At 37.2% G+C, this 12,238-nt stretch overlaps 1 protein-coding gene and 1 non-coding gene across 13 annotated transcripts in view; one reads left to right on the top strand and one right to left on the bottom strand.

Moving 5' to 3' along the window:
• CAPRIN2 (caprin family member 2) overlaps nucleotides 1–12,238 on the top strand; it is a 42,332-nt gene that overhangs the window by 23,659 nt on the left and 6,435 nt on the right. For 8 of the 12 annotated variants that reach the window (XM_089920458.1, XM_022577880.3, XM_022577881.3 and 5 more), the window contains 6 exons: nucleotides 1,095–1,217; nucleotides 2,645–2,726; nucleotides 3,769–3,824; nucleotides 6,845–6,949; nucleotides 8,241–8,387; nucleotides 11,837–12,005. In XM_089920458.1, the coding sequence (XP_089776584.1) occupies nucleotides 1,095–1,217; nucleotides 2,645–2,726; nucleotides 3,769–3,824; nucleotides 6,845–6,949; nucleotides 8,241–8,387; nucleotides 11,837–12,005 (682 nt within the window). The remainder of the gene's footprint in view (nucleotides 1–1,094; nucleotides 1,218–2,644; nucleotides 2,727–3,768; nucleotides 3,825–6,844; nucleotides 6,950–8,240; nucleotides 8,388–11,836; nucleotides 12,006–12,238) is intronic. The other 4 variants (XM_022577884.3, XM_089920463.1, XM_089920456.1 and 1 more) reach the window with 2 other exon arrangements.
• On the bottom strand, nucleotides 5,055–5,161 carry LOC115802877 (U6 spliceosomal RNA). Its single transcript, XR_004023456.1, has one exon. It is a non-coding gene; the product is annotated as a U6 spliceosomal RNA (small nuclear RNA).

Here is a 12,238-nt window from a genome sequence, read left to right as displayed (position 1 = left end):
TTCCACTAGATATAGCAGTGCTGAACCTTTACCGTACCAGAATATTGATACCATGCTGTTTGCTGAATAGTATTTAAAATTAAGCGTGTTTAATTGGAAAGGTCAAAACTCATTTAATGTGCTTTATGGCACAGACATCATTATATTGAAGTTACAGGGTCTCTCAGTGACTGAGAGGACGCTTCTCTGTATAGTAGAGTATTTTCCTCTATCTGTATTGAAATCTCAGCTGTTTGGAACATGACCAAGTACTGTCAAGGGCAAAATAGGGTTCAAAGCCAAAAGACTAGGTAACATGAAATAAATCACTAAAGTTCATACTTTTCTCTTAAAAGAGCCTTTCATATATTCCCTTAGGGTCTATTAACAGTTATTTTATGACACTGTTGACAGTTTAGCTATGTGACTACCCAGTGAATTAGAAGGTGGAGAAGAGGAGCTGGTAGGGACAGGCTTGCTGATACCTGTAAGAAATAACCATAAGCATGAGGTCTATTTCAGGGTATTCAGCAATCTTAAGAAATTTAGCAGGAGGGCGAACCACCTTCTAAACATCAGTAGCCCCCTCCCGCACAAAGTATACCTACTGTATAACAGAATATAATAGTATATTTCCTCAACTCTAGGATATATATGTATGTGCTTTTACATCTTACTGTTTCTGAAATCAGATATGTGTTAAAAATGGGATGTATATTTAATGTGGAGGTAGTAATTTTTTTCCCTGGGGGAAAAAATCATTGATGTGTTTTATATTATAGTCAGTGGCATCTTATCATAGAGGACACAGGGTAACTGATGTCCATAATGAGAGAACTTCTACAAAGGAAGTTCTGTTGCTCTGGGCCTTCCCTTTAAAAGGATGATGTTTAGAAACATTTCCCATTAAAGTTGTTCTGAAGGAGGAAACATGAAAAGTTTGCTTAAATTACTTAGAAAATGCATTTATGTGGAAATTCTTTACCTGAGATAAATCTATAAATGAGCACTGCTATGTGTTTTGATTACATTAAGATGTAGTGATAAGCTTAGTTTCCTGAATTAGGCTTTTGAGTTTGAATTTCACTCTTATACATTATGGGTTTATCTTATAGGTGCCTAAGCCTATGCATCAGCCTGTAGGTTCTTCCTCTACCCTTCCAAAGGATCCAGTATTGAGGAAAGAAAAACTGCAGGACCTGATGACCCAGATTCAAGGAACTTGTAACTTTATGCAAGTATGAGTCATTATTAAGTGAATCTTAAATGATAGTCATGGGGCTGCTAGCTTCTGATGTGAAGCGTTAAATGAAGTTGTTAAGAGCATAGATTCTGGTGTCCAGAATGAGTACGAATCTCGGCTCTGCCACTTCCTAGCTCTGAGAATTTAGGCAAGTTACTTAACTCTCTGCCTCAGTTTCTTTTTTGAAAAAATGATAATAGTTCCTACTCCTGTTTGTTTTGAGTAATAAAATGAATTAAACATGTAAGAAGCTTAAAGTGCTCAAATGATATTGCTGCTGTTGTGTGTAGATAATCATAAGACATTCATTATGACACGTGCTCAATTGTGTCATACAGACTCTTACAGAATTTCAGAATAGTATGGTATTACTGAGGGATGAAGTAGGCAAATAAGAGATTTTTGTGTAGTAAAAAGATTTTGAGCTTTGGAATTAGACCTGCATTTAAATCCACTTCTACCAGTTACCGGTTGTGTAATCTGTGGCAAGTTATTTAACCTCCAACCTTCTGCTTATTTGTAAAGTGAGGGAATTGCATACCTCTTCAGATTATTTGATAAATAAAAGCCCTAAAACGATCACTGTAAGTATATAAGTTAAGTACTCAAAACATTGGAAATATTTTTAGGATAACCAGGATAGGCAGATGGGAGAAGAGAATGCCTTCTTGTCATGAAAGTCTCTAAGAGCATGAGTTAGTTTAGTGGTTGAGATAAAATAATTAGACCCTCTCATTGGTTATAATAAAAATGAGGGCTCAGTCTACACTAGGATTAACGTTTAAGACTTCAAGTCAGGAGTTTTCTTTTCCTCATTTGGCCTTAGAATTACTATTGGAGTTTTAACACTTGACACAGTCTTTTTTTTTTAATTAATTAATTAATTTTTGGCTGCATTGAGTGTTCGTTGCTGCACACGGGCTTTCTAGTTGTGGCGAGCAGGGGCTACTCTTTGTTGTGGTGCGCAGGCTTCTCATTGCAGTGGCTTCTCTTGTTGTGGAGCATGGGCTCTAGGCACGTGGGCTTCAGTAGTTGCAGCATGCGGGCTCAGTAGTTGTGGCTCACGGGCTCTAGAGCACAGGCTCAGTAGTTGTGGTGCACGGGCTTAGTTGCCCCATGGCATGTGGGATCTTCCTGGACCAGGGCTTGAACCCGCGTCCCCTGTGTTGGCTGGCAGATTCCTAATGACTGCACGACCAGGGAAGCCCCTGACACAGTTTTAAGGTTTGACAGTTACTTTAGATTTCGCTTTTAATTCTGTTTCTTCTCCTATAAAGACTAAGTTATTAACATCTTGAGATGGTTATTAGCTAGATTCCTATAGCTAATAAGCAGTTGACATCATAAATAATTTAATGGTAATAGCTTTACCAACAAATGATAATCTTTGTTTTCACTTATTATTTAAACTCTTGTCTTTAGGAATCTATTCTGGATTTTGACAAACCTCCAAGTGCAATTCCATCATCACAGCCGCCTTCGGCTACTCCAGGTAGCCCAGTAGGTATGTCCTCATTCTTAAGACTTGTTAGACCTACAGCTGTTTTTCCAATTACTTCTTTTACATATAATTTTACTCTAGATTATCTTAAGGTTAAACTATGTCTGTGTGTTAATTTTTTCTAAATGTGTACATATGTTATCAGAGTTACATACGGGTAAATTACCATGAGGATGTTAGTGTACTTAACTGACCAGTTTGCATTTTAGAGAAGGTCTCCAGATAGGTGAATGGAAGTACATAATATTAGTTGTCTTTGCTACTTTTTATATTCTTCTTGGAGTGAATTCTGACTAGAACCTGCTTGACTTCTTTCAACTCGGTATGTCTAGTGTGGAGGCTTTTGGATCCTAACTATGAGTGAAATTACATCAGTGGTATTTAGTGCACAGGTTAACACAGTAACTAATGATGCAGCCCAGATCTGAATCTGGTCTGATGCTTCAGACTTTAGGCTTTTTGTTCTACACTAGTTTATCTCAGAGGTGGAATGACATAATCAAAGCCATAGTTCAGCTGCAGTGAGCAGTAGACACCAACCAGAAGACTGGTCCAGTAATTCCTGGGTAGGGTAAGGAGAAGGAAGAGAAAGTACTTAACAAAAGTGATAGAGATTAATAAGAAGAAACCAAACTGAAGCTATGTAACTGAAAAGTATATTTAATTTTACATGATCAAAGAGAAAAAAAAACTGAAGAGCCAGATGACCCCTGCACTTGTAACTTAAAGTGTATCAGCTAATTACTGCTCATGATAGCTCAGGTTTTATCATCCAGATTACAATTACCAGTTTTCTAAAAGTCATAGTTCTTTTCTTTTGGAAGCCTTGAAATGCTGCTTTTGTCCATTGATGAAACTAGTATCCTTTTCTTCTGTAATCCTCTCTGACTCTTTTTAGAGCTCTACTACAATAGAAAGGACTTGAGAGCTAGTTCTGCCAGATACTGCTTTGTTTTATGAAGTATAAACTTTAGTTTCCACCCAGTTGGTATGCATAAACTTTTCTCCTCCCTCAGTAGTTTACTGTTGATTTCACTCTCTGCAGCATCTACAGAACAAAATCTATCCAATCAAAGTGATTTTCTTCAAGAGCCATTACAGGTAACTTTTCCAGACTGATGTTTCATTTACTCTTCTTTGCTATTCAGGGAGGAAACTCTTGCTTTGGCAAGAATGATCAGACTCGCTGATTCTAATATACCTAATGAAATTATTGAAAATGTTCTAAGGGTATCTAGTTTTTTAGATTAAGTACAGCTGGTTCTCAAAAGATTCCCTAATACACATGGGGAAGTCATCTGTTATAACAGAGGAGGTTAACTGATGTTAGTAAGGAAAGAGTAAGCCTGAAGAATTCGGAGGTACTTTGGGAATCTTACTTTGCTGTTGAGCTACCTAAGTCACTTAGTATATTGGCAGAGTAAAGGGTGTAAAGAAAGAAACTAATTTTGCTTAACTCATGGTTAGCCAGTCCCACCCGCCTACATATATCTAACATTCTGATGAACTAATTTTCACAGAACACACTTAGAGTTATAAAGGGACCAGATCATTGAGATCTGTAAATGCCACATTGCATTTCCATCAATAGTAAGTTCAAGATTTGCTAGTTTTCTGGTCATTACTTTAAAAAAATTTTTTTTCCTCAGGATCCCTCTGAAAACCTTATGGCAATTTTCTAGACAGCAACTGCTTTGACAGTAGGTTAAATATTTTGATCAGGTGGTTCAGCAGTTGTTGCCTTCCCTTCCAAAAACTCATGAGTAAATACCATTTGTTTACAGTGGTTTATATTTAGTTTAAGATGTAGCTCGGTTTTCAAAATGTGTTTGTTAAGCAGGGTCCCTCACCCCAGTCACTGCTTTAACTAAAGAATTCCATGTTATCTGGTCTAGCTATTAGGTTCTTTATGAGGCTTTCAAGTGACAAGTTAAGATTTTTTTTTTTTTTTTTTGGCGGTACGCGGGCCTCTCACTGTTGTGGAGGCGGTACGCGGGCCTCCACTGTTGTGGAGCACAGGCTCCGGATGCGCAGGCTCAGCGGCCGTGGCTCACGGGCCCAGCCGCTCCGCGGCATGTGGGATCTTCCCGGACCGGGACACGAATCTGTGTCCCCTGCGTCGGCAGGTGGACTCTCAACCACTGTGCCACCAGGGAAGCCCTAAGATTTTTTTTGATAAACCAATAGTCTGGTAGCTCTCAGGGCATGCCTGTGGGATGGCTACATCAGAATAACTTGGTCACTTTAATAAAAGTACATACAGTTGACCCTTGAACAGTATGCATTTGAACTGCTCGGGTCCACTTATACATGGGTTTTTTCCACTAAATTCGTAGAGTACTACGCTTCACGAATTTGCGTGTCATCCTTGCGCAGGGGCCGTGCTAATCTTCTCTGTATCGTTCCAATTTTAGTATATGTGCTGCCGAAGTGAGCACTAAATACATAGAGTACTACGGAACTGAGGTTGGTTTAATCCGAAGTTGCGGAACCACGGGTATGAAGGGTCAACTATGGGACCTGAGCATCTGCGAATTTTGGTATCCATAGTGGGTCTTGGAGCCAATTCCCTGTGGATACTGAGGGATGACTGTGTTGTTAGATACCACCTTAGACCTATAGGGTCAGAGTTTCCAGGGGTGTCGTCTAGTCATCTGTATTTTTACTCTGCTCCCTGGGTGAATCTGCACATCCATTTTTTGGAACCGCTGGCCTCAAACATCATGCTTACTCAGCAGTACTTAAAACGAACTCCAGCCAGTCTTCTTAAAGAGCAATAATTTGGAAGCAAGAACTGCCGTAACTTCTAAATAAATACTAATGTAAAGGATGTTTCTTCATCTTTTTTGTTAAGTTAACGTTTTAACTAAAATTCAAAGTCTTTTAAAGCTTAACTATCAGGTGGGCCAAGTTGCCTGAACTTAGTATCTTTGAATTTTTCTTTGGCAATAGAGTTAGTTACGTCCCCACAATAGCCAGTCTCACTTATTTTGGGTGGTTGTCTCATTGTTTTAATGAGAGGACCAGAAGAAAGGCCTACTTTTAGAAACACTACCATTTTATAATAATTCTAATAGTTTGGTCAGATCTAAAATATATCTATTTATTTAGGTACATTAAATGCTCTAAAGGATTTCAACATTTTCTCCATAAGACCTTTTAAAGGTCTTCCATGAGGCTTTTTAGAACTTGGTCCCCATCTCCTTATCAAGAAGTGGCATATCATGATGAACCCTTCTAGAAGGTCACTGAAAGGTTCTGATATTTGGTTACCATTAATTAGTTTCTATTTAACCCATTTTATTAGTTGGGCTTCTGAGAACCACACTGAAACATTTAGATAAAAGGAGTGGATTCACCGACACTTCAGACCTTGCCATTGCAAGAATTTTATGGATCTCTGTTATGTTGTAGTACCTGTTGTGCCATAGCATTCCTTCCTAGCTACTCTTAGTTTTTAATTGGTTACAGTTGTCACAGCATTAGTTCCTACTGTGCTTTCTCCCAATTTGTATTTTATACATATTAGTTTTAATTTTTCTTAGAATATTGGTGCTATTGTGATTTATATAGAGCTTATCCTTTCTATTTATACTTCTGCCGACTTCTTTAAGACACTGAGAGCACTTAGAGTAAAAGCATAGTTGTCATGATCCCTGGCAGGCCCGTGCCTGGAGCATTAATGTACCCTGGGCTCATCTCCCATGGAACTGCTATTGAGAGCCTGATAGAAAATCTGACCCCAGATTTCCAGGGCCAAGAGTCTTGATAAATGAGGATGGGATTAGATGTGTAGCTCTGGTGACTAGGCCTGGAAAGGCAATGTAGCTGACTGCTTGGGTTTGAATCTTAGCTCTTCTGCTTAATTTTAGTGTGACCTTGGGTAAATTACTTAACTTTCTTTGCTTCTGCCTGATTATGAATAAAATGGGAATAGTTGTACCTATTGCACAGGGTTATTGTTAGGATTAAATATATTAATATGTGTTAAAAGTGTTTAGCATACCATTTGGCACGAGTGGCTGCTCAATGAGAGTAATGTGTTAGGAAGCCCAGGGCCCAAGAAATATAAAGTGAACAAAATGTGCCTTTTACAATGTTTTATATCTTCCTATATTTAGGCTGCTTCTTCTCCAGTTACTTGTAGCTCAAATGCTTGCTTGGTTACTACCGATCAGGCCTCTTCAGGATCTGAAACAGAGTTTATGACCTCAGAGACTCCTGAGGTAATAAGAGACCCATTGTCTTAATTTCTTTTCTGTCTTAAAGAATAGCAGAACCAGTTTATTGTATGAATTACAGGCATAATCAGTTTAATGATTTAACATTTATACCTTACTAATGTTTGCTTTCTATAGATGTTGTAGTCCTGGAACTTATACAGGTAACTTTAACTTTATTGTGACCTTACCGTATAAATGGACTTAATAGTGTATTGCCTTTTCAGATAAAATAAATATGTCCAAATTGCTAGTGTCAAAAAAAATGAAAATTTCTAGGTAAGGGTAGGGTTAGTTCAGGTTTCTCACTATATTCATATTGAAGGACTCCTTAGGAGAAAAATCGTTTTATCCATGTAACAGAAGACTCAATAACTTTATAGTTTTAATATTAGCACTGACTCAATTGGAATGAGTTACATTCTCTTTTTGCCTAAGTTTGTCAAAGTATTTTGACAGTATTACGTTTTTCCTCTCAATTCTCAAGTGAAAGTTTTAGCTGTGTTTGAGCAAATCCTTGAGATAGATTATAGCAAGATAGGATGAGTTTTTGGATTAATTTAGCAATTCTTAGGTTTTATTATTTTTTGGTTAACTATTATGAGAATTTGTGTTCATTGTATAAGAAAATAAAGGTAAGCATTAGTTTTTATGGTGTTGACTTGGTCTAAATTAAAATTACTTGGTTCCTTATTTTAAGAAGAGGAAGTGTTTGCCACCTAGTGAGTCACAGCTGTCTGCTTCAAAATCTCATTGGTATTGGTTTTTTCATATCTTTTAAAGCATTTGGCTTTATAATCTATTATATTAAGGACTTGCTTATTCCCTTAGTTAAGATTAGCTCAGGTTTGGTTTCCTTTTTTTAGGCAGCTGACTGAGGAATCCACTAATAAGACTTTAAAATAGAGAAAAATTAACACTGACTAAGTAACTAACCCAAGGTTTTTCTTAAGCCTAATTCTTCTGTATAAATTTGGAATAATACTAGATTCCGAACTGGAAAATACCATTACAGGGTTTGAAAAGGACTAGGAACTCATAAAAAGTTCAGCCCCTCGTCTGTTAGACTGCTTAATAGTAAGATTCTCACTTAGTCAGCAAGCCGTGCAAAGCAAATGCTAGTGTGCATCCTCAGCAATTGAGATTTGAAATTGTAAGCAAAAGCTATTCTTCTGCATTCCTGTGTCCAAATGTCGTCCTATAGGACTTGCTGACTTATGCCAGTCTGGGGTTTAGTGTAAGTTAACTGTTTATTGTATGGCAGGTGATTGGCTGATATTGCATTTCTCCTTCCTAGGCAGCAGTTCCCCCAAGCAAGAAACCATCTTCACTAGCTTCTCCAAATCCTCCCATGTCAAAGGGCTCTGAACAGGGCTTCCAGTCACCTCCAGCAAGTAGTAGTTCAGTAACCATTAACACAGCACCCTTTCAAGCCATGCAGACAGTGAGTATGAAACGTGAATGATGATTGCAGTTCATTATTCCTGTTAAAAAGCTATTGTTTCTCTTACATCTCTTACATTAGGTACTATGTGAAAAAATTTGCCTTTTCTATTACTCTTTTTTGGGCTGGTAGAATTTGCATTTGTCCAATGGAAATATTGTTTGTGTGGGAAGAGTATTAAATCCAAAGCCTCAATAATTTTGAATGGAAATTTTATCAGGGCATTTTCCCCTCTGAAAATTAGTGGCAGGGAAAGCTGAGGACCCATATTAAATAAATGAAATGTGAGTGAGAAACATAATTTTCTGTAAATAGCTTAATAATACTAACCATTACTAATATCACAGTAGTAATGTTCCATGGCATCAGTAACCTGAAATACAGGACACATACTTGTGTGTTCTATCACTGTTGAAACTTTCATTTGATTTCATCTTCATCTCATCTGGGTTTTGGAGAATTGTTCAGATTTCTGTGGTATTTTGAATTACATATTCCGCTACAAATTGTAGTTTAAAACTTTTTAAGGTGATATTTCAACTAGGTTTGTATGTTTATTCTCTAAACATAGAATAAGTATAAAACTTTTCTTTAGAAAAAAGCAAAAAGTCTTAGCCAATAAGTACCTTTCCTGATGGTGCTTAATGTCCCACTCCAGGTACTTTCGTGTGATGGTGGTGGGATGGGGCCAGTGGAGTTGGTAGTGGAAAGCAGGCACAATGCAGGGAGATGGTCTGGTGAATTCACACCCCTGAATTCACTAATCTTATTACTTCCTGCTTGGTCACGTAGCACAGCTTTGTGTCCTTGCTTTCCCTCTATCCCTGTCAATCCATCCTACGCAGTATTGCCACATTGGTTTTACTAACTTTTTCTTATTCCTAATGAAAAGCAAATATTGGTCCATTATAGAATGAAATTGAAAGTCCTTTGCCTGACACTCAGTAACTTTTGAAGTCTGGTATAACTTGCCAGACTAGTCCCCTGGGCTTGCCTTGTACACTCTTGTCACAATACCTTTTTTTGTGTGGTGTGTGTTTTAAGATTTTTAATTTTAATTTGAAATGAAATACAATTATTCATTCAACAAATTGGAAAATATTAAAACAGTTGACATTATCTAGAGTGGGGAAAGAAATAAGAAAGTTTTATACACTGCTGATGTGACAGTAAATCATCACTACCTTTTAGGAAAGGCACTTCCTGTTAAAATTTTTTAAAAAGGGGGCATAAAGCCATGACAGAAGTTTCACCTTGAGGAATCCATACTACAGGAACAAAGGGATTAGTAGCTAAGGATATGCTTCAGTAGCTGAAGATATGTTGTATATAACGGCACTAGAAGGCAATCGCAACAAAACCAATCTGAATTGGAGACCATCTGAACGTCTGTTAACTGGGAAATGATTGACTAAATTATGGTATTTCCAATTCTATGGCTCATTCATTCACTCACCGTATATATTTTTCGAGGCAGGCATTGTTTTACTGTATGCCAGGCATTGTTCTACTGTATGCCAGGCATTGTTCTAGATACTGGGGGTAAGGAAGTGAATAATACAGATTTGTCCCCTTTATCATGAAGCTTACATTCTAGTGTGTGTGTGTGTGTGTGTGTGTGTGTGTGTGTGTGTGTGTAGCAAGGGAGAGACAAAAATGATAAATGATAATAATAACAACAGCAACAATAAAACAAGTCAGTTAACCTTTAGAATAATTGCCTGTTTCTAGAGGCAGGTACCTTGGGTTTTTCAGTGAAAAAATTACATCCAGATTTTTATTCTGCTTTGAAATCTTTGTGTCCTGATTAGTTGCTCCTCGTGTGTCTTCTCGTTGTATTTTGGAAATTTTTAATAGCACTTATCCTACTTTATTTTTATGTTTTTAAAGTAAAACTTCAGACTTTATCTGGATTTCCCTAGTTTTTCCACCAGTGTTCTTTTTCTTTTCCAGGATCCCTTGCAGGGTGCCACATTGCATCACAATACCTTTTTGCTCATGCCAGTCTGTCTTCTCTACCTGTTTGGATTCTATCCAGTATAAATTGGTTCTTATTTGTTTGCTTACTCATTTATTCAATAAACAGGTAGTTATGAAGCCAGGCACTGTTCTTAGGGGTTGTAACAATGGAGAATAGACAGGTGTTTGTGCTTAAGAAGCTTATACTTTATTATGGAGGTGGGAGGGCTAGAGAGAAAAATATTCATATATATATTATATCAGATGCTATGTGTTGTGAGGAAAAATGGAGCAGGATAAGGGGGCTAGAGAGTAACAGAAGTGCTGTATTATAGATGATGACCAGAGTCTGGACAGATCATTGCCAGCTACATGGTAGAAATTCAGTAAATGGCAGATTTTTTCATTTGTTTTCAGTTTCTGAAAAAGTACCCTTTTCCCCATATAGCTTTCATTCTCAGTAAGCATTATTATAATGTAATGGCAGGAGAGTTAATTTTTGTACTTGTTTAACTTCTGTCAGAAATCAAATAGAAATTTGGTTTTTTTACTATGGTAAAATATGCATAAACATAAAGTTTACTGTTTTAACCGTATTTAAATGTATAATTCAATGGCATTAAGTACATCCACAGTGTTGTACAGCCATCACCACTATCTACTTCCAGAACTTTTTCATCGTCCCCTCCCCCATCCTAGCCCCTGGTAACTTCTATTCTACTTTGTCTCTATGAATTTACCTATTCTTAGGTACCTCATATAAGTGGAATCACGGTATTTGTCCTTTTGTATCTGGCTTATTTCAGTTAGCTTAGAATTTTCAAGGTTCATCCATGTTGTAGCATGGATCAGAATTTCATTCTTTTTTATGGTGAAACATTCCATTGTATGTATGTACCACATTCTGTTTATCCATTCATCTGCTGATGGACACTTGGGTTGTTTCCATCTTTTGGCTATTATGAATAATGCCATGAACATTGGTGTACAAATATTTGAGTCTCTGCTTTCAGTTCTTTTGGGTATATGCCTAGAAGTGGAATTGCTGGATCATATTCTACTTGGTAATTCTACTTGGTAAATGGGAATTCCGCATTTAGCTTTTTGAAGAACCGCTGTACTATTTTCTGCAGTGGCTGCACCATTTTACGTTCCCACCAGCACTGCCCTGCCACTGAGGGTGGCAACTGTACCACACCCTCAGCAATACTTAGATTTTCTGGGGTTTTTTTTTTTTTAAAGTAATAGCCATCCTAATGGGTATGAAGTGGAATCTCATTGTGGTTTTGATTTATATTTGTCTAATGACTAATGATGTTGTGCATCTTTGCATGTGCTTATTGGCCATTTATCTTCTTTGAAGAAATGTCTATTCAAGTCCTTTGCCCATCAAATAGAAGTTTTTGAATGTTGCAGAGTTTTGCTGAATGTCACCTTTAATTGTTTTCTATAAAACTTCACAAATGACTCAGTGTACCCTGTCTTTTAAGGTATTTAATGTTAATGCACCTCTGCCTCCACGTAAAGAACAAGAAATAAAAGAATCCCCTTATTCACCTGGCTACAATCAAAGTTTTACTACAGCAAGTACACAGACACCACCCCAGTGCCAACTGCCAGCTATACACGTAGAACAAACTGTCCTTTCTCAAGAGACTGGTAAGATCTTTGTGTATCATATTTTGAAGACTTAGATGAGAGCTAATTAAATGGAAAGCAAGTCTGTAGTGACACTTGAGATGTTCTTTCTTGACTAGTAAGCCTTATCTTTTCACATGTTCAAGTATTGAGAAACACTTAATGCTTTTTCGTCTCTTTAGTTAAGTTCACTTATTACTTTTAACTTTTGTAGAGGTAGAACTTAGATGGTTGATTTAACCTTGAAGTAGGCT

The sequence above is a fragment of the Delphinapterus leucas genome, chromosome 11 (assembly GCF_059928025.1).
Source record: "Delphinapterus leucas isolate spDelLeu-1000000601 "Yukka" chromosome 11, BTC_Dleu_Yukka2, whole genome shotgun sequence".
NCBI lineage: Eukaryota > Metazoa > Chordata > Mammalia > Artiodactyla > Monodontidae > Delphinapterus > Delphinapterus leucas.
Note: the sequence above shows the minus strand (reverse complement) of the source record. Positions and strands in the feature narration are given on the sequence as shown.